Genomic DNA, 16,924 nt, shown 5'->3' on the forward strand with positions numbered 1-16,924 from the left:
GAACGGAAATCTGACATGATTTAATCTTGCAAGTAAACATATTGTCCCTTGATATGAATAAAGCACTTGCTGTTTTCACGTTACTAAATTGGGAGCTTGCTTATTCATGATCAAAAAGAGGGTTTCGCTTAAAGCTTTTTTTAAAGCCCTGGTCACCCCTTCACTTGAAGTAGTTGAGTCCACACACTGTCATGAACTTCTCGATGAAGATCTCAGAGTCCAGCACTGCGATGTGCGCAGCCCTGCCGATCAGTGAGTTGGCCGTGTTCTGCAGCGCGTGCACCACGTCGTATCTGATGAAGCTGATGTCTTCGTTCTTGATGAGTGGCTTGAGGATGTTGTTGATCATCTCGCCGTATATTGCACCTGGAAGATAGCAACAGAGTTGTACGATGAGAACTTTTGGAACATTTTGAGTACTAGTACTGGGCATACTTCTTTGAACTGAACACACAGATCGTGCCTCAAGGCTCTATGATACGAACAGACTGTACATGAGCACGTTTATGGAACAAGTTTTAAATGTTAACATAAATCATACAGCCCTGGTCTTTTCTCACCCCCTAGGGCAACAAGGGCTTGATTTCTGTTTAACTTTCTTACATGTTATACTTAATCACCGTTCAGATTTTCTCTTAAAATATTTGTTTTTAAAATACCTGTCACAAGTATAAACTTCAAATTACTTTATTGAGAAAAAATACCGCAATTATACGGTGTCGCTCAAATTTGATCAGAATTGGTATATACCAGTATGGGTTACCAATGATCAACAATAAATGTTATTTCTATCTGTTCAGTGGAGGAAAATTCTACGTTGATGTTATGACAATGGTTTCTGCACAGTGCAACCAGAAAAACAATGTTCAAGAAATATTCAAACCAGAAAAACAAGAATGACAAAAGTAATTAAGGTCTGAAACTTTAGGTACTGGAGGTCAACTTTAGCAACATGCATAGCAGAAACAAGCCCCTCTTAGTTTGAGCATGGAGGTAGTAGAGAAGGAGTCACAACTAGGCGGAGATCAAAGGGACCATGTGTTTTGCCGCTGTTTGCCTTACTAACTACTCCATTAGCACCAACGGGACTTGCGAATGTGTTTTCTCGGATTTAGTAAACAAGATTACATTCGTTCGGGGTCGTTCGGGTGTTTCGGCCGTCCCTCGGTAGTTGACAGATCTTCAAACATGGCGTCACGTGTCCAAGCGTCGCGTCGCGTCGGGAAGTTCATGGAGGTAGAACTACTACCTCCATGGGAAGTTCGAGTCGTTCCACTGATTTTGATGTACACGATGTTAAAGAGGTCAAGGAACAGATAATTGAGGAAGGGAGCTTGTGTATCTGCAAAAGCGCGGAGGCTGAGTTGATGATAGCTTGCGATCACAAAAAAATGCCATAGGGCCTACATCGTAGTGCAGCATTGTTAACGCGCCAACTTTTTCCTAATCGCGATTCTTGATTCTTGCCGTGTTTTATCATGTTGTACTGGCATTAATGATAAGGTATATAAGAAAACATAGCTTTTAACTGCTACGTTCATGACTTTAATGAATGGTCGCGATATAAAAACAACACGTACTATGCACTGTAACAAAGCGTTGCCTATGGCGTCGCTGGCGTCGCGTCATAAACACCCGGGAAACGCTACAAGTTTAACCCACGCTCACGGCAGTGCTGCAATCCGCTGCACCATACTCAGTACATGATTGAAAAGTTCGTGATCAGAACTTCCATTCTAACAAGGAAAGGTTCCTGCGATCGAATGTAAAGTATACAAAAAACGACGTTAAAATTACCAAGATATTGAGAATGAAAAACTTAAATTCCTTATAACTCAACTTTTCGTGGACGGAACGTGTCGGTTCTTACACTATCATGACGCACTTGACCCAAGCAACGCAAATACAGTCTTTGCGCATGCGTTTTGACATTCTGGAGAAACTGAGTCGCATTAGCAAACCCAGGTTCATTTCACTCGGTTCGGTTGCGAAGGTACCGTCGGCAACGCAGATGGCGGGAAAGGGGTGTTAAACAATGGACATAAAGGGATTAAACCAATGGTGCACGATAGTAATAAACGTAATTATCTCAGTTGTGACTCCTTCTCTACTACCTCCATGGTTTGAGTATAGACGGTCTGGCCCCCCCCCCCCCCCCCCCCCCCCACTGTGTCTATGGTTTCAGCAGGTCTGTACTGTTAATATGTAACTGTTCATAAACAATGACAGGAAATGACTCAAGATCAGTGGAGTTGGCCTGTTTCTTACTGGCATGCCATCACTCTTGCACATTTGCAGGATTTCATTTTTTCTTACCTCATTTGCACATAGACCCTCGAGGGTCTATGTTTGCACATTTTTGACACTGATGTGTTCATATGAACAAATTCACATCTCAACCCCTGTATCTACCTGTACACCAAATACTGAGATGGTAGCTCTGGCGGTATGGGAGCCTTTGTGTGTGACGGACATACATCGGCACATACATACCCACAAATATACAGACATACAGACGCCATCGACTCATCATATAAGCTCTTTTTGGTATTTATATACAAAACCAAATATGAGCTAAAAATCACTATGCTCGGGGAAGCTAGAATCTCACGTGTCATCAAATTTGTACACTTCAACATATTCATTTAAGGGAGGAGGTTTTCAAGGTCAAAATTATAAGCCATGTGCATATGTTATTCATGTACCCTCCCAAGAAAGTGCTCACTGGCATTCTTGTTCTGTGAAATGAGAATCTTTTTGTAGCAATTCTAGTTTTAGTTCATGGATGCGTACTGCTAGGTTACAACAATAGGTCAAACCCGGAATTCGAATGGACCACGGTACAAACATACCCACGTGTGCAAATGCGCACTGACGTATGCGAGGGTTTGTTTGTACCGCTATCATATGATCTCTTGGGCATACTGAGTCTGTAGAACCCATCGCGTCCTTTTTATTCTGGAGTAGAACTATTCCCTTCACAGTGCATGAAAATATTACCAGCTGAACTCTCAATAACAGGAGGTAATATTTATAACGACAGGGAAACTGGGGTCCCTGCATTTCATCCCAATTCAACTTAGGCTAATATCAAACACAGTTCAAAACCAACATAGACTACACAACTGCTGTGCTAGGTAAAATGCGTCTTGGGACTGATATTAATTAACACTCTCTTCTTTTTCACAATTCTATTCTGATCTACTGCTTATGTGGGCTTATTTAAAAGTTCTTGGAGAAAAAAAATCTTCACTTAATAGATTTTTGAAAAAAAAATATTTTTCTCCACAGACTTACAACAGAATTGGCAGCTATTTTGAATTTCAAATATTGGTAAACGTTACATGTACCCGGTAGGTAATTTGTTCCTCTAGTGTCAAACTTTGTAGAAAGACCCGACTTTTATTCTTGATTTGATAAGAGAATGGTTAAATGTTTCATTGTGGAACGTTTGAGTCAAAAGTTTAATCTTTTACTTCCAAGGCGCGTAATACCTCAACATGAAACTTACCATAAACTGACGTATCTTTCATTGCATTTTTACACATTTCAATCCTGGCCGAGTGGTAGGGTACGTAGCGATCTTGCAACGATCCTATTAGAACCACATTCTTGAAATACTCCATACCTGAAAGAGCCCATGTGAGTAAGTTTCATGACAAGACAAACACATAATGCAATACCATTGGCTCACAAACGCAGAAATATTCTTAATGACAATCACTATGACAAACCGTTTACAAAATTTTATCCACTTTTATGCTGAGCCATATGAACTATTTCACCACTTGAGGGCGCTTTATAGTGCATACTTGACATGTATTTCTATACTAAGAAATTGTAATAGAAGAGGAATTTACTCCACTGTCTTCCACTTATATCATTTACAAATGTAAAAATACTTGGACAGTTTCCTTCTCTGATTTTTCCTCTTAAAGTTTACACTGCCTGTTTGTAAATAAAAACTTGTTATAGCCAGAGTCAGTATTTTACTTTCCAGATTGGTATGGCTTGCCTGAAACAAAGAAACTTTGATTGTGTCCTTGGAGAACTTGGCTATGTACAAAACCCTGCGAATTTTCAGTTAGAAGGATCAAACTTTTGTAATCTGGGACTCTTGTAATCTGGGAGTATGGACATATTCAAAACGTTGTAAAGTGGTTGTGCCATTTTAAAGTTTTATATACAAACAAGCCTGGTTCATACTGTCGGAACATGTGCGTGAAAGAAGTTGCAAGACTCTACCTGGTTTTTGACTTAGTTTATAGATGAATGTTTCCCTGGGATCAGAGTGATCTTTCAGCGCCAGCTGCAAGAGTGATCCTGATTTCTTCCATTTCTGCATAAACCACATACCTGTGATTAGAGAAATGAGATGGATGTAACCAAGATTGTAAAATGCAATGTAAATAACTAACTGCTCATAAAGAATGCAAAACAGATTGCAAATTTCAGTGTCAGTATTCCTTTTTTTTGATAAAGCGCCCTCTATCAACAAATTTTCTGCGAAAGAGGATGTCTGGGTGATTGCTTTTACAAGCTCTGATTGGTTGCAACTTTGCATACGTCAAAGCTCAGCTCACCTGTGTTGACAATTGCACTACTGTTGTACATAGTTCCAAGGTGGGGTCCGGACAGGGATAGAAAGGTGTGCAGCTTGCCCAGCCACGGTTTCATCTCAGGCCTCGTCAGCACAGAACGGATAATTATATTACCGAGTGAATGACCAATAAAACTGGAAAAAAAGAAGGAGTAGAAAAGGAAAAATGCTGACAAAAGTGATTTCCATTTTGCATTTGACTAACTCTCACTCTCGATCCTTTCATCCTTTCATCCCCTGAATGTCAGTAATAGATTCAGCCTCACCCTGGAAGACAATAGGACTGAACTGCGAAGACAGTATATTAGGGTACAGGCAGAATGTTACATAACAGCATTCTGTCTGACTCCATGGGTCAGAATACACACCTGATGAGGTCATGATCTGTGGTTCAAGGTTATTAGAGAGTATCTTGACCTCTGGTGGGTCGCATACTAATTTCTGTCCTCTGAAGCTTAACAGGGAGCATCTTGACCCCTGGGTTGGCTCATAATACTGACTTATCAGCGTTCGATTTTGCATAAAATGGTGTCCATTTGAACAAAAGTCATGACAGTCAACAATATGGGGACCAATTACAATGTAGCTCCTACACATTGTTTTGTATTGCTGGAACATTGACTTGACAAGCCACTGACAAGTAATTACCACTGATTGTGAATGTTGTCAAATAAACAAGTAATATCTACATAATGTATTGAGACCTGTATAGAGGTAGTTCTACTCATCTTGAATGTGGGCATATCCTGAGAACAGTGATCTGGCGGCTGATACAGCTCCACTCTGCTCTGTGCAAGAATGTCGACAGAGCTGGATACTGTATTCAAATGGGCAGCCATTAGTTTTGTGAAGCTAAGTGTCATTAACAGCGCTAATGAAGCTACGACAGTGAGATGCTGAGACTTTGATGATGAGCATCTTTGCTGTAGCTTGATAAATGCCCTACCTTATCCTGGTTGGATTCAAGGAATAGACATCGATGTAGTAAAGGATCTCACCGACTAGTCGGTCTGTCATCACTTCAAAGTTAGCGAATGTGTCCATCTATTGGGCAGTGAATACAGGAGAAATGATCACAAGAAATTCAGAGATAAAATAGTGAGACGGAGAAAGAGAAATTTAGATGAAGACTCAGAGAGAGAGAGAGAGAGAGAGAGAGAGAGAGAGAGAGAGAGAGAGAGAGAGAGAGATAAGATGACGTATAGGAATTTGAGAGAACTGGTTCCGAAAATCATGTCACTAAAAATTCAAAACTGATTGTTGAATATAAACATGACTGTGTCATGTAACCCTTTCAGACACCTATATGTAGGTGTTCAGGCCAGAAAGGATAAACAAACAGTATGTTGCAAAGCTTGAATTCAAAAAAAGGGGCATGTTCCACAGATACGTGTGTTTAACTCGATCAATGTTGCAGTAGGTTATTGTTGCGGGGCTTGGCAAATCTGTTCAGTATGGCCGCTTTCGGTAAAATGTTGACAAAAGTCCAGTGATCCTGCAGTCTGGACCATTGGACTTAAGAAACTACATACATTTTGAGCACACATTCTTTGTCATACGAGTGTATTGATATTTACTGATTGGTTGGAACTGGCGATATGGTAAATTCACATGGCCCAAACAGACAAAGTATGTGGCTACAGAGCGAACACATCCACTGGATTGGCTTCTCCCTGTATCCTACACTGATTGCCTCAACAGAGAAAAAGGGCAGCACTTGAAAATTATTTTGAAATCACTTCATCAGAAAATGACTAAGATGAATTCAAAAAATGATTTAGTTTCAGAAAAAGTGAAATTACGGAGTAAGACCATGACTAGATCCCCATGGTTACTTATTTATTTTTATTTGCTTTATGATGATAGCTGCCAATACAAATCACAAGTATATAGAGGCTGGTGGGAAAACAAATATTTGCAGATATGACCTTTACAACTGATGGGACAATACATAGGTTATCACAATATGGTCAGGGGATGGAAAAGGCGTAACAATGCTGCTTTGTGGTGTGACTTCATACCTGGTTTCTTTCCGACATGAGGAACTCCATTTTTGCCCCCGGCAGTCCAAGTTCAATGTACGTCCTGACCAAGCGCAGGTCGGCCATGTTACCATCCAGTCCGTGGACGCAGATGATGAGGTGAAGGTCATCCGAGTCGTCGTTTTCAAGGTCACTGGCGCTGACGCTGAAGTACGGGATGATTGACGCCTTCATCGGCATGTCACCCATCAGCTCCCCAGGATACTTGAGCCTCTTTTTCAGATCCTCTTTGGCCAATTCAAACCTGAAACGGCAGGACAAACTTTTACTTCATGAAGAGGGCTTTGATGTGAAAGAATTTACGACTGTACAGTATTTGTCAAAAGCATCTTGTATGTAGAAATGCACAGTGTTAAGTTTACCCTAAAGGTGTTGCACGGAATATGCAATGCCATAGTTGTAAAATGGATTCCAGTTGGGAGTAGTTGTCAACGACAAAATTGGACGTAATATATACTAGTATTAGAGCCAAAACATGAGACTATGTGCCAAAGGGCTGGTGATGATTTGCCCAATGTAAGGAGGGCAAATGGCCTCCTGCCTCGAGGATACAAAAAGTTGATGGATGCCAGACGACAAAGGATGATGGACAAGCTCCGCGTCTCTGACAGCGGTTCGAGGTGAACCTTTTGTTATTGTTATAACCTACATGTGTTTGTTTTCAGAAGCAGTATTTACCTCGAATGACTGGACCTGTTTTGATGTGTAACTGCAACATGACAATTTTAATATTGTGCTATTTTTCATTTGCTGACAGGAAGCCGTAACATATTTTGTCAAATAGAAAGTTACCGAAGTGTGATTAATTTTCAACTTGTAAAAATCTGATACTACTCATTCATGCAGTTCTAATGAGTTTTTTTCCAGCCATACCTTTTCTTTGGATCAGCAAGATTCTGCAGTCTCTCTCTCGCATTACTCCTTTTATCATCCTGCTCTGCCGTACTTGCGACAGCAGCTGTGCTGTTCACTTGCGTTGTCAGAGAGGGTGGGCTGCAGATTGCGGTCTGTGTCATGTTAAAGGTAGGGAAGGGCAGACACTGACCCCTGGGCGTCGTGGGGCTCATGCTGTTCGGAGAGTTTACACTGCCAGATGGCTTGATTAGAATGTCGTCCATCGGGCTGTAGTCTGAGTCTAAGTACGCACTGAGTGGAGGGTAGTTCCTAGATGATGTCGGCGTGAACACACTACCATTGCCGCTGATTGCGTCTCCGCTTTGTTTCTGCCCGTCAAGCTCTGCCCCTGTTCCATCTGGCTCAAATATGCACTCCCTCTTAATGAGTTCTTCCTCAATTTCTTTGTCCGTTTTTGGAATTCCAGTGTCTCCGGAATCAGGTGAGGGACTCACCGCCACGTCATCACTGCCACAGACTGTCATACTGCTCGAATTGCCAGCTTGTGCCTCACCCGTAGCGTCAATCTTTGATTCTGTTGAGGATGTCTCCTCTTTCTGTTCTGTGATTCCATTTTGTTTTTTTTCACTGTTTACAGCCGCTTCCTCAAAACAAGAATCTCCACCCAGGACACCGTCCTGGAGTTTGTCATCTGACATTTTCTCACATCCTTGAGCTTCAGAACTGTGGGAGCTGTTGTTTTCAAAAACTCTGTTTTCCAAATCTGAGCTGTTTGTCTTATCGTCTTGTGCAGGTTTCATTTCTGCTTTGTTCACGTTCTTTACATTTTCATCCTCACAGGTTTCTCGACTCTCTGTCATTTTCTGGGTGTTGTCGCTTCCATCGCTAGATGACACAGCATTGTCCCTATCATTTTCAACAGTATCAACACTGTTCACGCCTTCATTGACATTTATTTCACTAGTCCTGCCGCTCATTTCATTTGGCACTTGCGAGTCCTTTGCGTCCGCAACATTCCCCTCTGTTTCCACGGTGACTGCCTCCATGGTGAGTTGCACGTCTTCGGACTTTAGGGCTGGTTTTGCAGCAGCATCCTGGCTCGGGGAATCACCAGAAACTGCAGCAGTTGAATTCTGACTGTCCTCTTCACTGCCCGGCATGCCTCGTTGATTTGCTGGTTCGCTCCCTGAATGATCGTTTTCTGCGTTTCTATCAGACATTGCACCTTCCATTGATGATTCCGCACCCTCAGGAGTTTTTTCCACTTTTTCAGTTTGTTTCTCAGTCTCTCTTTTGATTTCTTCTTGTACCCTGAGCTTCTCATTTTGCACCCTCAGCACACCGATGTCCACCGAGTGTTGTCGTATGTGTGACAACTGCGGCGTTTTGGCCTTCACAGGAGCTTTTGCGACCTCTGACCCCTGACCCTCCTCTACCTTTCCCTCGCCCTTGGGAGCGAGTTCAGCATCAGAGTTGGAAATGTGATACAACTCCCTCTTGCACAAATTCGGGTCCTGACTTGGAAGCGCTAGCGATGACCTTTGACCCCTCACATTCAAATCCGATATCAAAAGCGAAGGCAAGGACACTGATTCGGCCGAGGTTCTCATGAACGCCAACCGTGCCGACTCTCGCTCAGATGCTGCTTCCGCTTCAGACATTGCCCGCCCGTCAAAGCCATACTGCCGGTATCCCAGGAGAACAACTTGATCTGTATCAGACCTGGAACTCGACGGCCTCCGGAAAGATTCTGGTTTGATGTTTTTGATAAAGCTCTTGCTGCCGAACTTCGGCTTAGATTTTGTGTCAGACAGAGTTTTTTGTAATTTTTTGGGATCTGATGTGGATTCAGGCAATTTTGGTTTGTTTGTGCTATCCGATAATTCTATTCCCTTCGTCTTGGTCTGTGCCTTTACTTCTTTCACCGTGGCAACAATCTGGTCTAGATCAACAGGGGATACTGCAATAGACAACATAGACAACAATTATCTCATGAAAAACCATATTGGAGGAAGACAGTTATCCCAGTGCAGAAAAAGCTTAAATGAACAGTATTAACATCACACTTTCTTCTCATCAAGAACTATTTTAAGGTCATTGTTGTGTACTAAGGCGAAGAAAAATAACATTTCTATTCAATAAGTAAGATTGTATAAAACTTGGGTAGGCAGGCTTGTAATTTTTTCTTTCGATCTTTTTCGTTGTTTTTCAGATTTCCCTTGCAAAACACCATTTGTACCCAAATTTTTTTCCTCACATTGTACTTACCAAATAGATTTTAACATGTTGTTTGTTTTTGCTTTCCTGTAAAGGCAGATTCATACACTGGACAGAGTTAACAAGTTCATCTTATTCTTATCTTTTTTGTTGACACAGGTTCGTTGTTTTTGATAGCTTCCTTCACTTCTACAGCTTGCGCACAGTGCACAAAAAAAAGCATATTTCACTTTTCCCAAAAAAATAAAAACTGTGAAATGGACCAAATCTGTGTCAGTCAGGCCTGTTTAACAGATTTTTTTCTCTACCACTAAAAGTGAATTTTTTTTTCATCTTATCATTATGTAATGTGAGGTATTTTTGGGCCCTTGTGACCAAATTCCTCATATGTGAGCCAACCAGGGCTAGTGAAAACAGTACGGCTAACTGAAACCTGGAAGCGAAAGTATTCACAGTGTACATGTATAATATTGGTGGAGCTCAATGTTAAATAAGTAGTCTTGCACAGGCCAACAGATATTAAATATTCAAACCCCTCCCCTCCCCCACAAAATGAAATGGTTTATACCTTCGTTGTAACTGACAGACTTCAGATATTTCTCCTCAAAGATGATTGGTAGAGTGTTTATGTCCCCGTCGATTTCAGCACATTCTATTTGCATAGGAGGTAGGAGATGAAAATACGGGCTGGACTTCACAGCTTGTCCAATATACGCATGACCTTGGGCGCTGCAACAGAGGTAATGAACTCCAGGGTTATCTTGTGCTAACTAGTACATATTGGTTAAAAACACATTTGTGTTCAAAATTTTGTTTCCAATGTCTTGTAATTGCTATTGGTGTCTGTTTTTCAGCGAATACCTGCAAAAGATGAATTTGACAAAGTGCTATGGATTTCGCTGCTTTTAAAGGGACAGTAACTGTAACGTTTGATTTTTTTAGTGTCTTTTCGTTTCATATGTCAGTACCAAGTTCTTGTTCTACTCCTCAAAGCAGGTTAAAACATCCACTTTTCAGCTTGTCAACACAACATCTACATGTGTAAGTGTGAAATGCACTTTTATGATTTCCATTTGAATTCAAGTCCAGACCAGAATTCACTTGTCAACAATAACAATGCAGTCTACACAATGTACAGGCTGAGTTGACAAGTTGAATACTGTGTATCTCAACATGCTTTGGGGAGTAGAACAAGAAACTGTTGTTGACATTAAAAACAGACATAGTGAAAAAAATCATTAAAAGTTACAGCTGCTGGCTCTTTAATTTTCCGATCTGAGATGCGCATAAGTAGCTTTCAAAACTGTGCCGACTGAACCAAACAAGATGGAGAAAGCAGTGTTTCTAGTTTGATGTGATATTAACACCATGACAACAATTTGTCATCAGTAGTTTTCACTCCAACTTGAGATACTGCACTTTATTTCAATCAAATGTTGAAAAAGTTGTAAGAATTGTCTTAGACTCAGTATTTGAAAGAAGAGTATTAGAAAAAGACTCCTTTTTGAGAACCATGTTCAACTTTTTTCTCAGAACATATGCTTTGAAAAAGTTATAAATCAAGATACATTTTGATAGTACCCAAATATTAAAATGCAAGAATGTTTGATGATTACCATAGCATGGTAGTAATGGTATGTCACTCTTACCTATGACCTATGAACTTTGATCTAGCCTATGACCTCTTAATGTGAGTACATTTTACCCAATAGCATGCAAGCAATCAAATTAATTGTGGTCTGTGACTGTGATGACTACATTTTTTGAGTTACTGATGCATTACGGCAAGCATTTGACACACTCTCAGTACAAAGACTCAGAAATGTTTCTATAATTTCAGTTTCTGCCACAAATTTTGCACAAAAACAATTGAATTTTTGTGATCAATTTTTGAATTTTTTTCGGGGGGGGGGGGGGGGGGAATTTACTAGTGAATACAGAACAAAGGCCATTCATATGTTTTAGCAAACATTTCAAAGTCTTGTGTATCATTGTCCGGGAAAAATGACATGTTATGTTTGTTACTTGGTTGCCTAGAATAGCACAGAAATGGAAATGTTGATTGGTGATTGATCCGGCTTTGCACAACCAAAACAGATAAACCTGCCAAAGTAAAGACAGAACTTGCATTCTTTTATTATTTGAATTAATTCAACCAAGTACAAGATGTCAAAGTTGGAAATACTGTGCCAATTGACCAGTGGCTCAAGCATCCTAGAGATATTTTACAATAGTATATGCACTGTGGCATGTAAATGTTCGATTACGTTGGTATCACAGCATTTGCCTGGAGTAGCTGTATAGAACAGCTGAGTTCACCAGAGTTTGGCAGGTTTACTGTACATGGTTGTCAATTTTACGCAAAGTGACATAACGCACAGCCATTCCCTACACCAGTTTGTCTTACAGCTACAAAATATGAATCAGTGGTTACTCTTCTTACGACATGGAGGGATAAAAATCTTTTGCATTTTTGTTTGTTTTTGGTTTTTTTCTTTACCTGTTTAATACCGCTGCTTGCTGACTTTGGCTAGAAACAACACCAGAAGATGCAGAGACTGAATAACTGTCCAAAGGTATGACAAAGCTTTTTTTGTTGAAAGGTTAATGACACAACCCTCGACCACCGTTTGTTTTTGCCAGATTTTGTGTATATTATTTCCATTTTGGCAAAATTTATTGTGATTTGAGAGTACACAAATGATGAAAAAGCAATTTTTTTAAGTATGTCTTCAACGACAGTATTTTTTAAATATCTGGACAAAAATATTAACTTTTTGTAAATTTTTTCTTCTTTAAAGGCAGTGAATTGATAGTGGGAAGCTGATTATTTTTCAAGGAAATGTCAAAATGATGGAATGTGATAGAAATTGTTGAATAACATAGGAGTAGGTTTTGGCCAAATGTGAAAACAATGGTGGTGTGATCTATACATTTTAACTGTTAAGTCTACATTCAAATCATCTTCAAAACATTATTCATGCTTAGAAAGTTGTGCAAAACAGACGTGGTCCTTGTCTGTCGTTGAATTAATTGTTGCATGACAGACAGCCTGTACATGTCCATTCACATTGGTAGAGTCGTGCTGCTAAGACTTGTCATGAAACACGCTGTTTGCAACAAACAATTGCCGTTCAAAGTTGCGCAAAGACCAGGATGCAGTTCCAATGTCAAGGTTTTATAAATTCACTCATTCTTTGCTGGAGGATAGTTTTCACACTCACATAGTAAACATAGTAACTCTCTCTCTCTCTCTCTCATGGCCAAAAATAATAAGTCATCCTTGACGACACAGTCCCCACATGGCCAAATTGTGTGTTTGTTGATTGCTCAAATGTAAATAGGTGAGCAGTTCTCACGCTTAGTTACACACTTATTGAAGGGTTGATTTGACAAATAACAAGGAGCATGTACATAGTCATGTGATTTTGTGTCGCATCGGTTTTTGAAAACAGATACAGATTCATGTATATATTAAGAAGTTTCATCGTGAAATTAAGGAACTCATTATTTTTTTTTGTCATGCATATGTATGTCATAGTGTATTTTCCTATGCCAAGCTTCAAAGAATTTAATCAGCAAGATTAATACCTCTTGACATAAAAATCCATAACAAAATGGCCTCGTGGCTCTCATATTGTATTGTATCAAAAATAATTTGGCAAGTATGTGTAAGTCAGAGTGTGTTGTCCTTGTGCCAACTTTGAATGAAATCAGTCCAGTTCAAATATCGGTAAATGTTTGCTAACTTGTTTTTCCAGCACCAAACATTGCACGGTGACCCCTGATCTTTATTCTTGATTTGGTCAGAGAATGGTTGAAGCTCATATTGAGGATAATCTGAGCAAAAGTTTTTCACTTTTGAGGCACTGACATACTACCTTAAGTTGAACAACTCTGCCGAATGATTTTTTGCTTTTTTTGCAAAATCTGTTTTCGTGTTTTCGTTTTTTTCAGCAATATTCGGACACGATTTCATCGCAATCACAACGTTTTCACTGTTCTTGAAGACTATTCTTAACTTACTTGAGTTCATGAAATGCCATGCCCATTTCCCTTGGATAGTCTACAGTGAAGAAAGCCTCTGAAAACCTCTGAACCTGGATGTTAGAAAAGACATACATAACATATCATGTGAAAGTGTGTCGACATAATTACGATTTTCGATATACCGGTACACTACTGGTTAAACACACATACGTACACTACAAATATATGGTGTCCTTTCATCTTTAAATAGGCCCTTTGCAGCCCAGCTCATTTGCATAACAATGTACAGTGGAGACCAGAACTCCCCACTCAAAAATTAAAATATTCTGTAATCATTAACAGTGTATTGTTTATTCCCAATTTGTAAAAAAGTGGCTCAAAACTGACTACAGCAACCTGAAATTATTTTAAAGCTTATAAAATTTCCTTTCCAATGATATATTGCTTATGGGGAATTCAAGAAAATTTCTTGACACTTTTCCTCATCAAATGAAGCTGGCAGCTGATTTATTGCGCAGTTTTACACTTTCCTTTTCAGGTAAGAAGTCCCAGATGAAATAAAAATAAACAAAACACATAATTTGAGTATTTCTTCTTTTTTTACATGATGTTATTTTGAAAATCAATGTTTTTCTAATTTTGCAATTGTTGTAGCATCATAGAGCCGAGAACTTGCTGTACATATTATTATATATCATCAACCAACTTGTGCAAATTTCATGGCACATTGAGGAAATGTTTGCATCATTTTTAAACGTATTATAAAGTAAAGTAATATGAACACAAAATTATCAAATTTACAACAAAATAAAAGTATTTATTTATAAAGTGTGTTTAATTCAAAAAAATGAGGGTACGATAGTTCTCTTTTTGGCGCCTGTACCGTGTACGTCTGCCTTTCTTTCTATAAATTCTGGGGATCGAAGCTCAGACAGTATCCGCTTAGGGGACAAGTAAGCATCTAAACTTTGAAATACTACTTGACTGGCTTGGCTTGCATGTACTGGATCATATGGCCTTTCAATTTTATCATAGCCTAATCAATCGACAGCTGGGAAATGACCGTAATTTGCGGGAAAAGAAAATTGAACGCCTGAGGTCAAGATGAGGTCGAACTTTGAACGTACGATCATGCCGGCCCGATCATGCACGGGTGAGGTCACCGGCGGGCACATCGAGTTCATTATCATTGACATGAAAATACTTCTGATATCGGTTCTTTGGCATTACTTTGTGACATCCGGTACTTGTAATCTGTCGTCTGTTGACCAGTAGTCGTTTACATCTGGCATGGTGTGAATTTCGATCAAAATATTTTGCTACGAACGCCCGCATTTCATCAACCTTCGTCTCATACCAGTACTGGTTTACGTCGGCGCCAGGCCATCGACACTCAGTCGCGTAGTGGTTGATTTCATCGACAACTTGTTGACGAAAAGATGGCGGAATCAACAGAAAAAATAATTAAACGGCTGAGCTCCGATGCCTAAACTATGATAAGAAACCAGATTCAGCGACCAGAAAATTCAGAAGATTGAAATTTGTACCATGAGGCGACCCTATGAGATCTCACACTATTTATCGGGCGCTTCCGGTTATAGTTTGCATGCAGCATGTACTTGCCGTAGCGCTGCATCGATCTCACCTACGTCAATGTCACTCACTGTTTCTACGTTTGGAAAACGGAATCAACAGAAAAAATAATCTACCGTATGAGCTCTGACGCCTAAACGATGCTAAGGGCCAGATTCAGCGACCAGAAAATTCGGAAGATCAATATTTTTACCATGCAACGATGATGGATCTCACGCAAGATATCGGGCGCTTCCGGTTACAGGTTGAAGTCCTAAAACTGGAGTATTTTAGTAGCCCTGCATCGATCTCGCCAACGTCTATGTCACTCACTGTGTCTACGTCTGAAAAGCCTTCAAATTCTTCCTTTTTGTCATTGTCAAGGAAAATTCTCATGATTTAGATATTCGAGCGACCGACATCCGCGATTTTTCAGTGAGGGTTAGCGCTACGGCAGGACTTAAACAAAAATTTAAAATTCAAACTTAGCGACGCGTCCGAGAAAACATCGATCGATTTTGTGCAAAAACTTTTAATGGCAATCTGTATATTTATGAGCGGGAAAATGTAGCCTAACATTTGCTTAGTACGTATCGGAAAATGATGATACGTTCATCACAGAAAACCGTTACGTTTCCCGCATTTTCAAATTGACCCGGAAGTCTGGAATGTTCGAGCGCTTTTGGGCGCTTTGGCCGCACCCCATAGGGCATTTGAGGGCGCTCTGGACTGCAAAGGGTTAAATAGGCACTTTAATTCAATGATACAAAAGACTATATGCTGTAACTGTGCACAAGGTAAGATGAGGAAACATAATCCATACAAATAGTATAAAGGGAAATTATTTATTATGCTAATGTATGCAAAATGTTCACTGTAAATAGCTGAAGCTATGAAAGCAGTTGCATAGGGTACAGAATGGGCTGTAAATTTTAATTCAGTTTGTCTACAATTATTTATTATGATAATGTATGCAAAATGTTCAATGTAACTATCTTGAGCTATGAAAGCATTTGCATGTAGTACAGAATGAGCTGTAAATTGTAATTCAGTTTGTCTACAATCTTAAACTAGAAATGTATTTTATCACATGCAGAAGCCAAGTTTGTCGTCTCAGAACAAAAAATACGGGATTTATTCTCTGGTCGTTCTACGTCACGACAACCCGCGTCTATGTCATCAATTTTGGTGCGTCGGACCTTTTTTTTGTCGATCTTCGGTGTGCTCGTAAATATGTAAACAAACAACATGGCGGCCGATGTTTCTCTCACGATCGAAAGTAATGAAATCGATATTTTCACAGACTACGACATTACTAATCCGAACAATGTAAACACAAGAGTGTACCACCTGTATATTCCGAAGGAATTACGTGAATAATTTGCGGAAACAACGAACTCGAAGCTGGTCGCGTATACCGTGGGTTCCGTACGCATTGCAAGCAGGGTCAGGCGCGACGTTTACAGTGTTCGCGCCGTCGAGATTCAGTCGATATTTGTTCCCGAAAAATAGCGTATCTGTGATAAATTTTTAGGACTATACTATCTTTGAAATAGAGTATAACTTTGCGGAAGGTAGCCTACGTGTAGACCGAGAGCTGTCATTTGCTCCACACACGAACGAACGTGAGCGCTAACGCACACTACCG

At 39.9% G+C, this 16,924-nt stretch overlaps 1 protein-coding gene across 1 annotated transcript in view; it reads right to left on the reverse strand.

Moving 5' to 3' along the window:
• The window catches only part of LOC139133148 (protein FAM135A-like), a 71,653-nt gene continuing 54,729 nt past the window's right edge, over positions 1-16,924 (reverse strand). Inside the window, exons 10-18 of the mRNA XM_070699575.1 lie at positions 13,741-13,814; positions 10,283-10,443; positions 7,516-9,457; positions 6,622-6,886; positions 5,547-5,644; positions 4,584-4,735; positions 4,246-4,356; positions 3,512-3,628; positions 1-366 (exon numbers count right to left, since the gene is read on the reverse strand). Of these exons, the coding sequence (XP_070555676.1) occupies positions 161-366; positions 3,512-3,628; positions 4,246-4,356; positions 4,584-4,735; positions 5,547-5,644; positions 6,622-6,886; positions 7,516-9,457; positions 10,283-10,443; positions 13,741-13,814 (3,126 nt within the window). The 3' untranslated portion in view covers positions 1-160. The remainder of the gene's footprint in view (positions 367-3,511; positions 3,629-4,245; positions 4,357-4,583; positions 4,736-5,546; positions 5,645-6,621; positions 6,887-7,515; positions 9,458-10,282; positions 10,444-13,740; positions 13,815-16,924) is intronic.

The sequence above is a fragment of the Ptychodera flava genome, chromosome 5 (assembly GCF_041260155.1).
Source record: "Ptychodera flava strain L36383 chromosome 5, AS_Pfla_20210202, whole genome shotgun sequence".
In the NCBI taxonomy this organism is placed as follows: Eukaryota; Metazoa; Hemichordata; class Enteropneusta; family Ptychoderidae; genus Ptychodera; species Ptychodera flava.